Raw genomic sequence first — 19,871 nt, 5'->3', positions numbered from 1 at the left:
GCTTTTAAAAAAAATAACTAATAATCATATATTTTATATTTCTGTTGTTAGCATTTTCCATTCTACTAAATTGTTTGTTTGTTTGTTACAGAGACAGAGAAACAGAGAGAGGTACATATGGGGACAGACAGACAGGAAGGGAGAGAGATAAGAAGCATCAATTCTTCAATGTGGCACCTTAGTTGTTCAGTGATTTCTTTCTCATACGTGCCTTGATGAGGGCGGGGCTACAGCAGACCAAGTGACCCCTTGCTCAAGCCAGCAACCTTGGGTTCAAGTTGGTGAGCTGTGCTCAAACCAGATGAGCCCACACACAAGCTGGCGACCTCGGGGTTTCAAATCTGGGTCCTCTGCATCTCAGTCCGATGCTCTATCCACTGCACCATCGCCTGGTCAGGCTAAATTGTTTTTTTTAAATCTATATAATATTCCATTATGTATGCTATTATTGATATTTTCTATTGTTGGAATTTCCCCCAGCCTCTTAATATAATAATAATTTTATATTTATACCTTCATGAACATAGAATTCTTTATTTTTAAATTATTTTTTAGAGTAGATTCCTACATTTTTATTGTTCTTGCTTTACATTATTGTTTTTCCAGAAGATAGTAACTGATTGACAAGGCCACTAGTAACATATGTAGGACCAATTATGCTACATCCTCAAATATTATGTTTAAAATAATTTTACTAGTTTAATTTCAACAGCCCCAGTATTTATTTATTTATTTATTTATTTATTTATTTAATTGCAACAGATATTGAATTTTTCTTCATGTGTATTTACTAGGTGTACTTTCATGAATTGTTTGTCCTTTATACTGTATACTAAAGTAAAGTCTTTACTATTAAAGTCTTGGGTAATTAGCTCTAACTTTTTAAAACGTCTACATGGGGATTTTACATTGAAAAACTAAAATCATATATTTGCAAGGAGAAAATAAAATCACTTGTATTGCTGCCACATAGAAATACCTACTTTTTGTATTTTAAGTATATTCTTCTGATTTTTTTAAAAAAAGTATGTGCAGTTTTTGTTAAATAATGAAAAAGACTATCACACTTTTAACCTACCTTTTCTAATTCAATATTCTAATGCCTTTATATGAAAATTTTAATGCTTTTTTCTGATAATTCATGCCCTTTCCTTAAAATGTGGAAACTATAGAAACCTGTAAAGAAGAAAAACTACCCATTATTCTATCACACAGAGATAATGGCATCTCTTTGTTTGGATAAATTCCTTAAATGTAAATTCATTAATAAGAATATTAGGATCAAAATGCAGTGTATAGATGATATTTTATTCAATTGCACACCTAAACCTGTATCCCAGTAAATTCAATTTTAAAAATATTTACAAAGAACATATTTTAACAAGAGGAGGTGGGCTTTTTGTAATGGTGTGTGTATGTTAACACAAACCCTGGAGCCCTGTGCCTAAAATAGAACTATTTTTTTTCTCTAATAGGTCTTGGTATCTTGATGGACAAACACTACTAATAATCATTTGTGTTGTCATTGTATTCCCTCTTGCCCTCCTTCCTAAAATAGGTAAGTCTTTTATTTTTTTATTTTATTTATTTATTTATTTTTTAAATTTTCTAAGCTGGAAACGGGGAGAGACAGTCAGACAGACTCCCGCATGCGCCCGACCGAGATCCACCCGGCACGCCCACCAGGGGTGACGCTCTGCCCCTCCGGGACATCGCTCTGCAGCGACCAGAGCCACTCCAGCGCCTGGGGCAGAGGCCAAGGAGCCATCCCCAGCGCCCGGGCCATCCTTGCTCCAATGGAGCCCTGGCTGCGGGAGGGGAAGAGAGAGACAGAGAGGAAGGAGGGGGGGTGTGTGGAGAAGCAAATGGGCGCTTCTCCTATGTGCCCTGGCCGGGAATCGAACCTGGGTCCCCCGCACGCCAGGCCGACGCTCCACCGCTGAGCCAATCGGCCAGGGCCCTAAAATAGGTAAGTCTTGATAGAAGAGAACATTATTCCTTTAAAGGAAAGACAATAATATTAAGGGGCTTTGAAACTTCACAGTACCACATTTTTAGCAGAAGGGTGGTGGTTGTGCATAAGTTGGAATTTGGACTTGTGTTCAGCCTTCAGCCCTGTCTAGTTAACCTATTACTTGGTTTGCAGTAGTATTTTGTCTGCCCCACTAAAATAAAATCTTTACAGCAGAACATTAAAGAGCAGCCTTTCCTTACAGTGTACCATTAGTGGTCAGCCAGTTCCAATTCTGCTGTACAGAGCTACGTAAATGATCTGTGACAGATAGTTGGAATGTTGTTATTCTCAGCCCTAAGCCCCAGATACCAAGCACTGTAATAGGAAACATGCCCAAGATGTATAGCTTTAGCTGTACGTTAGGATCATTTTCCTTATAAATTGCTTTTTATTTTACTGTTATTTTACAGGCTTTCTTGGCTACACAAGTAGTTTATCATTTTTCTTTATGGTGGCCTTTGCTCTTGTGGTAAGTTTAAAATATAGTGTATTGCTTATCTCCTCACTAAAATTGAACTCATTGTCTTAATGCCTTTCTTTCTTTCTTTCTTTCTTTCTTTCTTCCTTCCTTCCTTCCTTCCTTCCTTCCTTCCTTCCTTCCTTCCTTCCTTCCTTCCTTCTTTCTTTCTTTCTTTCTTTCTTTCTTTCTTTCTTCTTTCTTTTTAACTGTTTTGTTTTTGGGAGGTGTCCCGTTTTATTTCAATGTGTTATTCAAAATGTTTTTGTTTTACAAAATTACTTCCTTCATTTTATCTATTTTGAAGAGAGTTAGCTAAAGCAGCATTTCAAGTTTAGTGTCTCTTGTGGTTCATTAGGAGAGCACACCAAATCTGTTCAAACTTTTGATAGGGGTATAATTCTTTATGTAGGGTATATATCACTCTATTTCTGTATAATATGGTATGTGGGGGGGGCTACTCAGTATGAGAATCAGGCTGGTTCTAATCTGTAAAATAGTTTGATACTAGACATCTTAATTTTGCAACTTTCTTCCATTAATGAAACCAGAGCTTCTGGGGCTTAACTGTGGTGATCTAGTGATCTAGTAGGAACTGGGATGTCTGAATTTTCTCTGGTCTGGTTTATCCAGCATAAAGAAGTTCCCATAAAAATATTGTTGCAAAGAAATATTTTTCTTCCCATGTGTAATATCTTGATTTCTTTAAATTAAATTAGCATATTTGCATTATAACAGGAAGAGTATCAGATGGTAACTTATTATTTATAAAATAATTAAATATAAAGATTTTAAACTTATTTCCTCCTAAATCTTCTAAAACAGATATAACATCCAAAAGGTAGTATCTTAGTGTGAAGTTTTGAAAAAAATTATTTTTCTCTTTGCATAGTAGTTTATTCCATAGTATCTATCAAACCTTAAGTAGGATGAAACATTTTAAACTTGTCAAACAGATACATATCTAAATGGCTTGATTGAACTTTTAAAATGGTAAGCTGATTAAACTCTCCCTTATTATTAAGAAATGAATAAAAGAAAAATACCCTCCCAAATCAAGATAATATATCAGTAGTTTAAATCATATTACATAGCCAGATTTCTATGCTGTCAAAACAATCTAAGATGCATTTAACTTAGTCTAAACTCATCTTCTGGGATATAAGGATAAAACAACTTCAGATTATTTTAATGAAGTGGAAGTGTCACTGGTCTAAGTGTACAGAAACACTTATACTTTAATGAACGTTTTTAAAACTAAAAATACTAAGCAGTGTTTACATTTAATCATTTGTTGAATTTGTCAACATTGTCCTCCTCCCTCAAATTGTCTGACTTGTACTTTACACGTGAATTGAATATACACTTGCTCTTAGATATTTCCATCGAGTTTTATTGAGCTATGATTGCACACAGCACTGCATAAGCTTAAGATGTAGAGCACAATGACTTGACTTATATATATTATGAAATGATTACCATAGTAAATTTAGTTAACATCTATGAACATGCGCTTTTTAGGCCTCCCTTGAGAAGGGAAACAACAAATATTTTTATGATAATTTGAATGTAGAGAAGCATCTACATGGTCAGGCGTGGCCTACATATGCAAATGAACATATATGGATATTTGAATCAGTACAGATAACAATGAATTTTTTCCTCACAGATGATTTGCATTCTAAGCTCTCCTTTTTTAGAGGGAGGAACAGAGACAGATAGATGGACTATAAGAGAAAGAGATCAGACAGACAGACAGACAGGAAGGGAGAGAGACGGGAAGCATCAACTCATAGTTGTGATACTTTTTTTTTTTCCTTTATTCATTTTTAGAGAGGAGAGAGAGAGGAAGAGAGAGAGAGACAGAGAGAGAGAAGGGGGGAGGAGCTGGAAGCATCAACTCCCATATGTGCCTTGACCAGGCAAGCCCAGGGTTTCGAACTGGCGACCTCAGCATTTCCAGGTCGATGCATTATCCACTGCGCCACCACAGGTCAGGCTAGTTGTGATACTTTTAGTTGTTCGTTGACTGCTTCTCGTATGTGCTTTGATGGGGGAGGGAATGGGGCTCCAGCTGAGCCAGTGACCCCTTGCTCAAGCCAGCGACCCCTTGCTCAAGCCAGCAACCCCTTGCTCAAGCCAGCGACCTTGAGCTTCAAGACAGCAACTTTGGACTCAAGCCAGCAACCATGGGGTCATGTCTATGATCCCATGCTCAAGTGGGATGAGCTGCATTCAAGCCAGCAACCTTGGGATTTTGAACCGGGGACGTCAGTGCCCCAGGCCAGTGTTCTATCTTCTACACTACCAATTAGTCAGGCTTTTTCTTCCCCAAGCTTTGCATAGGGAGTAGTTTTGTTTTTACAGCCATTAGTTTGACACAGGTGAAATGTATTGATATGATATGTCTGTTGCACAGAATTTCCACAGTATTCATTTCTGTCATTTCAGATACTCTTTAATTCGATACAGGTTTCTACTGTAACAGTCATATGGAAATAATATCCTTAATCTGCATTTATTGTAATGCTTTACAAACCATCTGCTCAGATTTTTACCTGTGAGCACAATTTAAATTTGGTCTGCAGTGGGATAATGAAGACACTGTACACTTTTTTAAAATGACCTTTTTAATTGGCATACGTATCTATTTGAATCTCTAGTAGGTTTTGAATACATAATGGTTAGGGAAAGGGTACATGTATATATGTATATTATCCCAGATTTTTTAAAAAGATGCCAATTTTTTATTAATTGGTTTTGTCATATGTGTTTTATAAATCGGTATAACATTTAATTACATTAAAAAATCCAGGAAACAATTATTTTATTAAATTACACTCTACAAAAAAGAAAATCAAAACCTGTACTTCTGTTGTCCCACATCCTTATTTTGCATAACAAATTTTTGCCCCCTCTAAAATATCTAAAATTTTAAAAATAAATTTTGCCTGACTGGTAGTGGTACAGTGGATAAAGCATCAACCTGGAATGTTGACATTGCTGGTTCAGACAGTGGGCTTACTTGGTCAAGACACGTATGAGACGCAAGTACTATGAGTTGGTGCTTCCTGCTCCTTCCCCCTTCTTTCCCTCTCCTCTCTCTAATGTCAGTAAGTAAAATCTTTAAAAAAATAAAATAAAAAGAAATTTTAAAATATTTTAGCGGTGACTTAGAATGGCAGCAGCCGGATGGATTTGCCTTTTTTGGTCCATTTTAGAACGAATGTATTTCCATTCTTTTTAAAAATTCCATTTTGAGTACAGTATTCTAAGTAATATTTTAATAAGTCAGAAATCAAAATCGAGCACTATTTGGATGAATTTTAATCAGAAATTTTCCCTCAACTGAGCACTGTAAGGCATATGGGAGTTTAACCTGGACACAACTCTTAAGGATCTATCAATCTGGTAGGTGAGATAACATAAATTTATTAGGAAAAAGTAGAGAATAGTATAGGCAGCACATAATTAGGTGTTGATTTATTTGCTGCAGAATAAGAACTTCAGGAGTTGAGAGGAGAGAAGGATCATGGAGGGCTAGAGTAAAGAAGCAGGTGGAAGGAAATAAAACTTGAGCCGAGCTTTGGGAGATGAGAAAGATGGGGACAAAGTGAAGGAAAGGCCTTTAGTGCAAATGAAAAGCATTTTTAACTTGTAATCATTGTTTTCCCTCTGTCTTTCTAACCCTGGAATTATCTTCTCACCATGTTCTGTCTTCACCCAGAGCGAGGACTCCCTGCTGCTCTTGGTTGTTGGGTAATTTTCTATTCCTGTTCTGTACCTGTGCTTTATAGCAGTGGTCCCCAACCTTTTTTGGGCCACAGACTGGCTTAATGTCAGAAAATATTTTCACGGACCGGCCTTTAGGGTGGGACGGATAAATGTATCACGTGACCGAGACAAGCATCAAGAGTGAGTCTTAGACGGATGTAACAGAGGGAATCTGGTCATTTTTTAAAAATAAAACATCGTTCAGACTTAAATATAAATAAAATGGAAATAATGTAAGTTATTTATTCTTTCTCTGCGGACCGGTACCAAATGGCCCACAGAGCGGTACTGGTCCGCGGCCCGGGGGGTTGGGGACCACTGCTTTATAGGACGTCACTTCTATCCACTCCACCCACTCTGTGGGCTCGGGATCGCGACAGATCTCTGCAGATAAATTAGCTGTAGTAACTAATGTTGTTTTAATATAAAATCAGGTTGCTAATGATTTTTTCTAGTTAATGAAAAAATAATGATTCTATTGCATTATAGAGCATTGTTTTTGAAATATTTTGATTTGCAAGCCTAGTGACAACAGCTGATAAAGTAAATGAGGTAGCTCACAGACCGACCTTATCGCAGTAGCTGTTACACAACAGATGCTCAGTGGATGGCTGTAGCCGCCACCAGCAGCCCTGTTAGGAAGGGGAATGAAAGACTGAACTTGGAGCAGGGCTGAAGAGAGACCAGTCACAGCCTTGCTTTCTAGCTTCTGCCCCACTCATCCTCATCCTTTTTTTGAAAACATACCAAGAAAAAGATGATGAGATTGTCACTTGTGTTTTGTTTTGTTTTTTTTCCTTTTCTCTTGGTAAATTGACCAGTTATTATTGCATATTGAAAACTTATCTAGAAATGTCAAAGCAATTTGCCTAGTTTATCATTATAATTCTTCCCGCTTCCCCCTTGGGGAGAGTTTTAATTAAAAGTCATTCTTTAGTTTACTCATTAACATAATCCTAAAAGTATATGTTTTCCTTAGATTTGTTTTATCACTATGTAAAATCTCTGTTGAATTCGTTTAAGTCCAAAGCTAGATAAATACTAAATAGAAACAGGAATAAGAACGGTATTTACTCGTTGGTCTCCTGCAAAGGACAGATGCTCCCTTTATTCTCCGTTGCCCCTTTGTGTGCTGGGTTTCAGCCTGGAGCCAATATTTACAGAGTGATTCTGTGCCCTGAAACAAGGGCAACAATGGCAATGTTGACACAACCACAACTATAGGTCTAGGAACAGGATGGCCACAATTAAGAGTAAAATCCTGAAACATTTTTATTGATTATTTCTGGGAAATGGCAGCCCTCTGAATTTTAGAAAATTTGTTTCAATTTGTTTTTTACAGCCGGCATCCCCTAGCTGTGTGCTCTTATTCTTAGCCAGCTTTATCCACAGTCACTGACAGTAATATAAATCTGAACAAAGTAACGAGGGACAGTACTTATATATCAGAAATCTCTGAGCTCATCTTTTGTCGTATAAAGGCAGTCAGTCTTCTCTGCCTATGGCCATTTCCAAAACAGCTACTAACATTTCTCTATCTGCTACTGGTGGCAGGCCCACAAATAACCAAACTCTTGTACCATTGTCACTAAAAACATCATGATCCTATTTCGAGGAGCACCTTTTTTAATGCCTTGATGCTGTTGGAACTTTGAGAGATAACATGAGAGTACTCTCAGTCTCTAATAGGGGAGATCCCCGCTAAACAGATAGATAGCACGCGACCTCACCCTCACCATAGGTGACTCCAAGCTGACTGGGAAAAATCATACGTGCAAAGGATCTTCAGTTAGGTAGCATATTGACTTGGCATGGTGTGAGATTAATTGAAATATTATATATGTATAATGATGATGTATTTGAAATCAATTTCTTGTTATAACTTTATGAGAAATAATCTGAGTATTGATTCTACTTTTTCTTACAGATAGTAATTAAAAAATGGGCCATCCCTTGCCCTCTGACATTAAATTGTATAGAGCAATACTTCCAGGTAATAGTTTATATTTTTTTTGCAGTTTCTTTTTATTTTAAGCTAAAAAGAAAACAAAAATCAGACTAATGTCTTTTTTCCTAATAGAAAAGTAATGGCTATATTGCATTTTGGAACTTTGTTTTGAAATATTTTTATTTGAAAGCCTAGTAATAATAAATTAATCATGTTTGTTGATGTATTCTGACTTTTAATGACTGTTGGTTTCTCTTTTTCCCCTCAATTCTCTTAAACAGATTTCAAATGCTACAGATGATTGTAAACCAAAGCTCTTTCATTTCTCCAAAGAGGTGTGTAAGTTATTAACAGATACTTTTGGTTGATTTTTCACATTTCAAGTTTTAAGAGATTTGTGTAACAGGGTCTCTTAGGTCTTTGTACCTGTAACTAATTAATTTTCATGAAAGTGCTAAGTATAGGGTTGCCTACCAGAAGAATAATATTATTTAACACAGGGTGGCCTATTATGAAACAGCCACCTTTTCTTTTTTTCTTTTTTTCTTTTTTTCTTTTTTTTCTTTTTTTTTTTTTTTTGGCATGCTTTTAAATGGAGCCTGTTTTAAATGGGCAACTGCCTAAAAGAACAGATTTACTAAATGTCTGGTCTGGCCAATAAGGTCCTCTGTGGATACAGACTTCCTGTTGCCCTCTGGACTTGTAAAGCTAAATAGCCAATTATATCAAAAACTCCTCCCTTGTGAGTAGAACCTTGGTCTGTAGCTCAACAGCCTCATCATTGGGCCCGCAGCTGAGCACTGCCAGTGTGTCTTCTGGCAGACATTCCAGAGTTGAAGTCTGTGGAAATTCAGTGGAAACTAGAAGACCAAGTCCCCTTGCCTTCTCCAAGAGCCTAGGATACTGAAAATGCCTGTAAGAGCCCCCGGGCACCAACAGAGGAGACAGGAGCTGGGATCTGGGTGATCCCCACCATTCTGGGAGAGCTAAAAGTCTGTCATTGTAAGTTTCTTCATCTACACTTCTTGATTCTGCTGAAATACAGGTTCCAGATACCGGAATCCCCTCCATTCATGTACAACTCTGTCAGTGTAGCATCTTAGTGCAGTATCTCCTCCATGCGGAATTTTCCTTTTTATCTGCAGTTTTTATGTGGGAAATGTCTCTCTGGCCCCACAAAGGAGGTTCGCACATCTTTATATGGTAAAGGCCTCCTTGTGCCTTAAAGATCTAGGTAGGGTAATTGACAAGCCAGGAAATTGAACAATATATGAAAGGGAATTTGTGAATTAAAGTCTCATCCCCCTAATCCAGCCTCAGGAAACACTACAGCTTTCCTTCCTCCCAGTTCCCTTCAAATATTTGAGGAGATTATGTCCCAAGATAGGTCTTCAGTCATCTGGAACTTCTTTTGCTGAAGAGCCTGAAGTTAGTAAGAGAATTCTTGTTCTTTTCCAAATAGAGAAAAGAAAGTAAATCATCACCATCCATTTTGTAGAAACAGTCTTTTCATTTACACGGTAACTTGTTTCCTTTTTAACTACCTATCACTCTTAAATATTCTAATTTAAAAAGGGCTAGGGGAGGTAGAAGAGGGCAGGGGGGTAAATGATGATGGGAGGAGACTTGACTTGGAGTGGTGAACACACAGTGCAACATGTATTATAGAATTGCACACCTGAAACCTATATAATTTAATTATCCAATATCACTCCAGTAAATTCAGTGAAAAAGAAAAAAATGTTTTCTGTTTAAAAAATAGTCGTGTTTGTATATTCTAATGAATCTCTAAGAATTTTCCAGTCTAGAATAAATTATGGTCATTCTTATGGAACGAGAACCTAGGCAAAGATGCTAATATGTGATTAATATTTTCATTATTCCCTTGGATTAAATTGGTGATAGTTCCTTGGATTGGGCTGGTATAAGCAGGTTCAAAACATTAATGATTATTTCTGCTTAGAGTAGTAAGATGTATTTAAGTTTCCTAGTGCATACATTAGGAAAGACTGAAATTTATAATAAGACTTTTTCGAAAATGCTATTATTTTGAATCTTACCTAACTATAACTTATCTCACCTGTTATTTTTATTTTACTCAAATAATGTGCAAGCAGCAATGATTATAATAAAAGTAACATGGTATAGAAGGCTGCCAAGAAATATCTGGCTAGGCCCTAGTCAGTTAGCTCAGTAGGTTAAGAGCGTTGTCTCAAAACAACAAAGTTGAGGGTTCGATCCCTGGTCAGGGCACACATGAGAAGCAACCAAAAAATCCATGACTAAATGGAACAACAAATGCTTCCCTTCCCCCCTTCCTCTCTCTCCCTTCCTCTCTCTGTCTCTCTACAACTCGATAAAAATAAAGCCCTGGCCAGATAGCTCAGTTGGTTGGAGCATCATCCCAGAGCTCAGAGACTGCCAGTTCGAATCTAACTATATTATAGGCAACCCATCTATTAAGGAAAAAAGATTTGCTGGTGACCATAATTGTGTCTGTCTTTTAAAAAACAACACCCTTATTTTATAGAGAAGATCTATGAAAAATGAAATAAACTGTTAAATGAAATAGTGGTTTCAACAGGGTAGCATTTAATAATTTTGTCTTTTAACATTATTTTTCAGAGCGCATATGCCATACCAACCATGGCTTTCTCATTTCTCTGCCATACCTCAATATTGCCCATATACTGTGAACTTCAAAGGTACCTTCGAATCCTGGAATATTTTAAATGTATCAAGTATGCCTTTTTACTCCTAGGACTTTCAGATTGAATGACATTCTCTTTTATGAATTCTGCCTTCCCATCAATGGATTCTAAATGTTAGTTAAAACAAAATGAAATAACTGAGAGTTAGTTTCATCCAAATTGAGAATGTTTCCTGGAAGTGTAATCTTTGTGCAGTAATTTCAAATCAGAAATTCTAGTGTATAATAATTAATAAACTAGGTCTTGAGTGATTAAAGAATCTTTTTGGCTAGCTTGGGAGATACTTGTTTGTATCAATATAATACAGATCACTGATTCTACTCTTGTCATTTTGTCTTTTAGCCCTTCAAAGAAAAGAATGCAGAATGTGACCAATACAGCAATTGCTTTAAGTTTTCTTATTTATTTTATATCAGCACTCTTTGGGTACCTCACTTTTTATGGTAAGGATATTATTTAATATATATATATATATGACAAAATATATTGTTATATAGTTGGTCTCACACTTGAATATGGAGTTTGTTTCTGCCTTTCATTAGTAAGTTAATTTGTTCAGGCTGCCAGAATTCACTGCAATATGGAGGTGACTTTATGGGCCTTAAAGAATTCATTTTCTTTCTCTTATAAAGGTAGATCAAGTTCAAGGTTAATAACTTTGTTCTTTTTTTTTACAGAGAGAGAGTCAGAGAAAGGGATAGATAGGGACAGACAGACAGGAACGGAGAGAGATGAGAAGCATCAATCATCAGTTTTTCGTTGCGACACCTTAATTGCTCTCTCATATGTGCCTTGATCGCGGGCCTTCAGCAGACCGAGTAACCCCTTGCTCAAGCCAGCGACCTTGGGTCCAAGCTGGTGAGCTTTTGCTCAAACCAGATGAGCCCACGCTCAAGCTGGCGACCTCGGGGTCTCGAACCTGGGTCTTCCGCATCCCAGTCCGACGCTCTATCCACTGCGCCACCGCCCAGTCAGGCAATAACTTTGTTCTTAAACATTTGAATAAAACCTTAGGCTTAGGGACATTGATGTTTTTCTACAAGAAAAAATGCACAATAATGCTTATTTTTAATTTATTTTTAAATTTTTCTATTGATTTGAGAGAGAGAAAGAGAGATGGTTAGGGGGAGAGAGAAACATCAACTCATTGTTCCACTTAGTTATTCCATTTAGTTGCTTCTGATACGTGCCCGGACTGAGGATCAAACCCATGACCTTAGCATGCTGGAATGACACTCTATCCACTGAGCCACCCGGCCAGAGCCAATAATAATTGTATTTTTATTTTTATTTTTCTTCTTATTTTCCAAGAGAGAGGAGGGGAGATAGACAGATTCCTGCATGCTCCTGGACCAGGATCCCCTGGCAACCCCCATCTGGGGCTGATGCTCAACCCATCTAGGGCAACTGGCAATGAAACTGTTTTTAGCACCTAAGGTAGATGTGCTTGAACCAATCAAGCCATGGCTGTGGGAGGAGAAGAGAGAGAGAGAGAGAGAAGGGGGACAGGAGGGATAGAGAAGCAGATAGTTACTTCTCCTTTGTGCTCTGACCAGAAATCAAACCCAGGACATCTACATTCTGGGTCCGACATTCTACCACTGAGCCAACTGGCCAGGGCCATGATTTTATTTTTAAAAGTTATTTTAGAATAAGTCTTATTCTCTATATTAGACTCAACAGTTTAGGAGAATCAGTCATCTTAACCGCAAAAGAACAAGTTGAGAAAGAGTTTTACACTGAACTCTAGTTGTATAAGTACATGTCAGAGATCTCTAGTCTCAATTCACGCAATTCAACAGTGTGCATTCCATGGTGCGCCAGGACCTTACTCCATAGTTGTTTTTTTAAACGATCCTTTTAAGTTCATAAATAAAATTAAATATTTCTTTTATTTAGTTTTGATAAATTGGCTGCTTGATATATGTTTTTTTTTCTCTTCTGATAAGAACCTCTGCCTGACCTGTGGTGGCGCAGTGGATAAAGCATCGACCTGGAAATGCTGAGGTCGCCGGTTTGAAACCCTGGGCTTGCCTGGCCAAGGCACATATGGGAGTTGATGCTTCCTGCTCCTCCCCCCTTCTCTCTCTCTGTCTCTCCTCTCTCTCCCTGTCTCTCTCTCTCCCTCTCTCTCTCCTCTCTAAAAATAAATAAATAAATAAATAAAATAAAACTTAAAAGTCTAGAACAGGATTAAAACAACTGTGAGCTCTTTTGTTTAATTTGCAAACATACTTGTTTAATTTGCAAGCAAACACATTATAACAAATTAAACTCAATTTGTCAAACCCTTCAGTACACTCTTCAGTTTCTGAATGCTTTCTTACAACGCCGGAAGTAAACGGCTGTTACTACTTTGGTGAGAGTTAGCTGTTATGACTCTGATTTCCCAGGCGGTAGCCTTGTGCACGTTCCAGGTTTCAGGCATCCACGATGACTGGTCATGGAGCTTTGCTTATCTCTCAGGGTTTGTTCACGTCTGACAAGATTTTGTATAACATTTACTTGCACAGCTACCTTTCCTAAGCCTGGTGGAAAGAGTATGGATTTTGAAATCCAAGAAATATGATTTAAATAACTACTCTGCTCTAACTAGCTATGTGACCTTGAACAGGGTACTTCACCTTATAGTATCTTCATCTCCTCATGTGTAGCCTGGGGATAGTTGCATAGAGTTGTCTTGAAGAGGTAATGAGTTATGTGTAAAATGCCTATTACAGTGTCTTGCGCATAGCATTCTTTCACAAAGGGAAGCAGCTCCTGACGGTGTTATCACTGTGGTCATGATTGCATGATTACAGATGCTCTGTTTTCAGCACTTTACTTCTCTTCTTACTATCTTTAGTACATTTTCAGTCTATGTTGTTAGTATTATCTTGGAGTTTTCAATGTGTAAAACAATTATAATTGCTCTATATAGTCCTTTTCTTGCTATCTCTGTTATTTCAACAGTTGTAAAGGTCACTTATTAATCAAAAGCAGCTCTTGCATTTTCACACCGTTGTAGGATAAGAGTGGTGCTCTGTGCACACCATCGGAAAGAGCACCCTTTCCAACATGAGTGTGGTACCCCATTGGATACACTACAAAGAAAGTTAAAACAGATTGCAAAGCTTTTTTGATCATTGCTAATGAACCAAAATTCTTGAAATATATAAATTCTATTTTTTTTTTTTTTTCTGAAGCTGGAAACGGGGAGGCAGTCAGACAGACTCCCACATGCGCCCGACCGGGATCCACCCGGCACGCCCACCAGGGGCGATGCTCTGCCCATCCGGGATGTCGCTCTGTCCCGCCAGAGCCACTCTAGCGCCTGGGGCAGAGGCCAAGGAGCCATCCCCAGCGCCCGGGCCATCTTTGCTCCAATGGAGCCTCGGCTGCGGGAGGGGAAGAGAGAGACAGAGAGGAAGGAGAGGGGGAGGGGTGGAGAAGCAGATGGGTGCCTCTCCTGTATGCCCTGGCCGGGAATCGAACCCAGGACTTCCACACGCCAGGCCGACGCTCTACCACTGAGCCAACCGGCCAGGGCCTATAAGTTCTATTTTTGATTGTTGGGATTTTTAGTTTTTGTACAGACTTGAGCTTAGTAAGACTTTTTTATATCAGCTGAATTTGGAATTCAGCCAAAACTTAGTATAGCAGTGATGGTATACTTTTCTAAATTAAAACTGTTACCTGACACAAATACCATTTTATTTAGAGGTCTTCAACATTGAAATTAAAAAGTCTAAAAAAATGGACCTCCTTTTTTCCCCTATGGATAAATAGAGCTATCTATTTAAATAAATACGTTTATATTATTTCTATTTCTATAAACAGAAACATCAAATGGCCTCCCATTTTCAGGATAGCTGAGAAATAGTTACATAAGTTGCTATGAGATGCTTTAGGAGCTGCATTAAATTGAAAGGGAAGTAGAGGAACACATTTTGGAGCTAGTATTTATTATGTAAGTGCTGGGTGTTTTATATGCATTGCCTAGCTTACTCCTTATAACAACTCTGCAAAGTATCGGTTCATATAGGTTGAGTAATTTGGCCAGCTAATAAATAATAAGTTGTGATTTGAATCCAATTCTTTCTCCAAAGTCAATGCCTTTGCCACTGTGCTGCATCCTCAGGAATTATGGTGTGGAACTCAGATTTCCTTCATTCCAAGTTTTTGTAAAGGTGGATTTTTAGAAAAACCTGGCTCACTTAAGTTTTATGCATCTTTCTTTCCATCTATCTATCATCTATCTATATCTATCTATATCTATCTATATCTATCTATCTATCTATCTATCTATCTATCTATCTATCTTGGTCTGTCTTATCGTTCCATCTGTCCCTCTAGCTACTGATGTTTGAACACATTTTCATCATGTAAATATAATGTTTACCTCACAGAAATTTTCCTGATTTTCAAAAAAGTTGTTATATTGTCTTTGACTTAACCTTTCTCCGCCAATGCAGATTCTTCAGAGTCTATATTTTATTTAATGTAGAAATACACATCTAAGAAAAATCACATGGTAGATAGGTAGGTATGCAGAAAGGTGACAGATAGATAAGGAAGGGAGGGAGGGAGGGAGGGAGGGAAGTAAATTCTCATCCCTGGCTGGTTGGTTCAGTGGTAGAGCATTGTCCCTGTGTGTGGAAGTCCTGTGTTAGATTTCCAGGCAGGGCACAGAGAAGTGACCATCTGCTTCTCCATCCTTCCCCTTCTCTCTATCTCTCTCTCTTTCTCTCCTGCAGCCATGGCTCAAATGGTTTGAACAATTTGGTCCTGGGTGCTGAGGATGTCTCCATGGCCTCGCCTCAGGCTCTGAAATAGCTTAGTTGCTGAACAACAAAGCAGCGACCCCAAATGGGCAGAGCATAGCCCTGTAGGAGGCTTGCCAGGTAGATCCCGGTCAGGGCTCATGTGGGAGTCTGTCTCTGTCTCCCTGCTTCCCTGCCTCTCACTTAATAAAGAGAAAGAAAGAAGGAAGAGAGGGGAGAGGGAGGGAGGGGGGAGAGGGAGAGAGGGAGGGAGGGAGGGAGGGGGAAAGAGAGAGAGAGAAAGAAAGAAAGAGAAAGAGAGAGAGAGAAAAAAAAAGAAAGAAAGGTCTCCAAAGACAGAGGAAGATTCAGATACTCATTTGCTGTTCACAGTGTTTCGTTTTGGGGTTGTTAATCATGACCAGGGAAAATATTTTATGGCATATTTCTATCTGGACAACAGTAGTGCTCAGTCTTCTGGAAATAAATTGCTAATTGAACCTGAGCCCTTAATCAAAATGGCTCATCAGAAGTTAAGGTTTCAATTTATTTTATGGATGAGCAACTAAAGTCCAGAGAGTGAAGTGACCTGTCACACAATTGGTAGTAGGGCTCCTGAATACTAATCCAGTGGTCCTTCTGCTGCTCTCTGGTAATGTTGATAAACTTCCTACCCAGTTTGACAATGTGAATTAAACAGGACAGGCTCCTGACTTCAATAGCACATGTAACTCGCAGCGATCACTGTCAGGCCCTCACAGAGATTTGTAGAGATTTGTCTGAATCCACAGAAGTGTGTTGTACTCTATAACTTACATATGGTAAGACTCAGCTAAGAACACAGAACTGAGGGGCTCGGGAGGAAGGTTTTAATCCTGGGAAAGTAGAAAGTGGACATGTAACAGATATTTTGAATATGTAATAAATCGAGTTCTTCAGGCTTCAGGAACTGCTTGGCATTCTTTCATCCACTGCTCCCCATCCACCAAGGCTTAGTTAATACTTAAATTTTGTCAGATTAAAGAGACCTATAACTAGGTACCTAGATTGCTAATATTGGCTCTTATTACAGATGTTAAAGCATTTTAAGGGAAGAGAGGGAAAAAAAGTGGTCCTCTGGTGAGCCAGGCCAGTGCCCCAATGTTGCGTAGTGGCCAGACACCGTTTAAAGACTACAAGGTTGTTAAGCAATAAGTGTTAACAATTCAGAAAGTGAGAATAAAGTAGTTTGCCATATTTCTCCAAAACTCACAAGTGTCTCACCGATTTGAGAATAGAGTCTGACTTTAATCTCCTACTTAGTCCATAGTCCCACACTGTGTATAAAGTATGTCTTTGATAATTTAGACAACTAGTCTCTCCTCTTTCCATTATCACTAGTCTAGTGCAGATCCTCCTACCTCCCAGTGATTGTGACAGCTGTCTTCTGTTATCCCTGTTTTGGGTCTCTTTTTCTCCCTGTCTGGCCTCCTACTTAGTTCAGATCATAGTACACTACTCTTCATAAGCCATTGCGTCTCCGTGGCCTACCAGATTGAGTCCAAACCCTATGAAGGAAGAGTTCCATTGCCGGGTCTTAAATGCATTTCCGGCCGTATCACTTACTGCCCTTTACACCACAGCACACTCTATGTTAGCCATCGTGGTTCTCCCGGTATGCACATTTTCTCAGCTGCGTATTCCCTCTGCTTACCTCAGGACTTCTGCTGTGCTGAGTCTCGCTCCTGGACTCTCATCCCCCACATCTTTGAGTGTTAGCACACACACATTAATTCATTTAATGCTCTCAGTAACTCCATCAGTCAATATGCTTTTGTCTCCGTTTTACAGATGGAAGAACTAAGAGATTCAGACAAGTTAATTTGCTATTAAGTGGTAGTATTTCAACATTCTTCTGTGTGGTTCCAGAATTCAAGCCCCTGTACCATCCTGCCACCCCCTGTATCCTGATGACTCTCCCCCAGCCTTCCTGGAGTTCTTTCTTGCACATCCCAGAGCCCTGTTTTCCTTTTCTGTTCAGAATCACTGTAGCTATTTGTTAGACCTTCTTCCTCCACTTGCGTGTGTATCTGTGTTTATACATTGTTATGTGTGTATTCATCTTATCTGCCCTTTAAATTTTAAGATCCTTGAAGACAGAGGTGTGTTTGATTTCTTATTTCCTCCAAAACAACTTTTCCAAAATGTCCACACATAAATTAAAAAGCACCATTCTATTCTAAGTATAAATTGATCTTTCCCTACAAGAAAGTGATATGCAGTGCCCTTGAATACCCTCTGTCTGGCTTGGGGTATGGAAAATGTGTGAGAATGAAAGAACACCATGGAGCAAGGCACAGTTGGCATGATCAAATTCTGTCCCTGGCTACCACACTGGCTTGCTGAGTAAGCCAGTTCCCTAAAACATTTATGAAAGATGAATCTACAGAGGAGATGATGAGGAAACAGGCAGCATGCACACAGCTCTGTGAGGGTCTAGAAAACATTGCGGTATTGAGAAAAAGGGACTGGCTTTGGCACCAAAAGAAAAATTGGATGTGGAGCTGTGCCAGCTCTGTCCCTGTAAGTCATGTGATCTTAGGCAACTCATTTCTATTTTTTACCCCACCTACCAATCTTATATTGTTTTCATACAGACCAAAGTCAGTAGTACACATGAAAACACTTTACAAAACAAACAACATAAATGTGCAAAACCTTCAGATTGTGGAAAAGTTCTAGAGAGGTATTTTTTATATATGTTGCAGTACTTTAGTTGTTCATTGATTGCTTTCTCATACATGACTTGACCAGGGGGCTCCAACTGAGCCAATGACCCCTTGCTCAATCCAGCGACCTTGGCGTCAAGCCAGTAATGTTGAGCTTCAAGCTAGTGACCTTTGGGCTCAAGCCAGTGACCATAGAGTCATGTCTGTGATCCCACACTCAAGCTGGGTGAACCCATGCTCAAGCCGGTGACCTCAGGGTTTTGAACCTAGGTCCTCAGCATCCCAGGTCGGTGCTCTATCCACTGCACCACCATCTGGTCAGGCTAATATAGATATATATTTATTGTCATAATTTAGGTTCTGCTTGTGCTAATTTATACTTTCATTAAAGGAAGAGACTGTAGGTTTCAAGAAGGTATTTAACATCTCTGTGTTTCATAGGAGAGAAAAAAAACCAGAGAGCAGTTGGGTACTGGGAACCCCAAATCTGAGAAAATCCATTTGTGCAAAGGAAAATAATTTTGCTGTTATTGATGTCTTAGTAGTTTATAATGTGATCCTTATTGTTATTTTCTTTTTGAAATTTACAGACAAAGTGGCGTCTGATATACTTCAAGATTATGGTAAATACTTGCCACATGATGTTGTTGTCAGGACTGTGAAGTTATGCATACTGTTTGCTGTGCTTTTGACAGTCCCTCTAATCCACTTCCCTGTAAGTACTCTTAAAGGTTTTGTTGCTTGGGGTAGCAGCTCCCTAATGTGGCAACACTAATTCTTTGCAGACTAGAATGTTTGAATCCCATCTAGTCTTGTATATCTTATTCATTTGTCAAGTAATTGATCAAAGACCTTATACTTGCATACAGCCCCAAGAAAGCACAAAACTAACAGTGAACCAACCACTGTGCTAATTTGTGCCTTTGGAGATTTAGTTTAGATTTATGCTTTCCCACAGCATTGTTTCCAATTTAGAGACTGTAGTTCTTCTAAGGTTTGGGGGGCTGTTTCCCTTTAATTCTGTATTCTGTTTTCAAAAGAATGTGCATGACAAGGAAAAAGTCAAGTCAGCAAAAATAAGCTCCTTCTGGTTTATTGTAAATTTATTTTCACATAGACATTGTAGTTTAACTTTAGCCAAACTATTCTATTTGCTCTAGAATTATAATTTAAGGGACAGAACAGACCTTCATTTTGCATTTAGTTGCCATACATAAGAATCTTAAGAATTCCTGAGAAAATGGAAACAAAAGCTTTGGGTATAAATGCTTCTGTGTGGATGTCTTGAATTCCTAAACAGTGAGTTCCTTAAGAACTGGGCCTTTAAGGCCTTTTGCGTCCTCCCTGTGCAGCCTGCAGGGCCGGGAGTCCAGCAGGGGCTGTGTAAACATGTGTGGGACCTGACGCCTGCCTGCCTACGGCCTTAGCAGGGGGAAGTGTCACAAACTAGTTTCCATATTTACATGCTGTGAAACAGATAACATAGAATAATATAGTAAACGGTGTTTCTTTCCCAT

General features: G+C 38.6%; 1 protein-coding gene across 2 annotated transcripts in view; it reads left to right on the top strand.

Annotated features, from left to right (window-relative positions):
- SLC38A6 (solute carrier family 38 member 6) overlaps window positions 1–19,871 on the top strand; it is an 85,820-nt gene that overhangs the window by 64,815 nt on the left and 1,134 nt on the right. For both annotated transcript variants that reach the window (XM_066276025.1, XM_066276026.1), the window contains exons 7-13: window positions 1,476–1,558; window positions 2,425–2,483; window positions 8,173–8,238; window positions 8,475–8,528; window positions 10,819–10,898; window positions 11,247–11,347; window positions 18,945–19,069. In XM_066276025.1, coding sequence (XP_066132122.1) covers window positions 1,476–1,558; window positions 2,425–2,483; window positions 8,173–8,238; window positions 8,475–8,528; window positions 10,819–10,898; window positions 11,247–11,347; window positions 18,945–19,069 — 568 coding nt within the window. The remainder of the gene's footprint in view (window positions 1–1,475; window positions 1,559–2,424; window positions 2,484–8,172; window positions 8,239–8,474; window positions 8,529–10,818; window positions 10,899–11,246; window positions 11,348–18,944; window positions 19,070–19,871) is intronic.

Source organism: Saccopteryx bilineata, chromosome 4, assembly GCF_036850765.1.
Source record: "Saccopteryx bilineata isolate mSacBil1 chromosome 4, mSacBil1_pri_phased_curated, whole genome shotgun sequence".
Classification (NCBI taxonomy): Eukaryota; Metazoa; Chordata; class Mammalia; order Chiroptera; family Emballonuridae; genus Saccopteryx; species Saccopteryx bilineata.
Note: the sequence above shows the minus strand (reverse complement) of the source record. Positions and strands in the feature narration are given on the sequence as shown.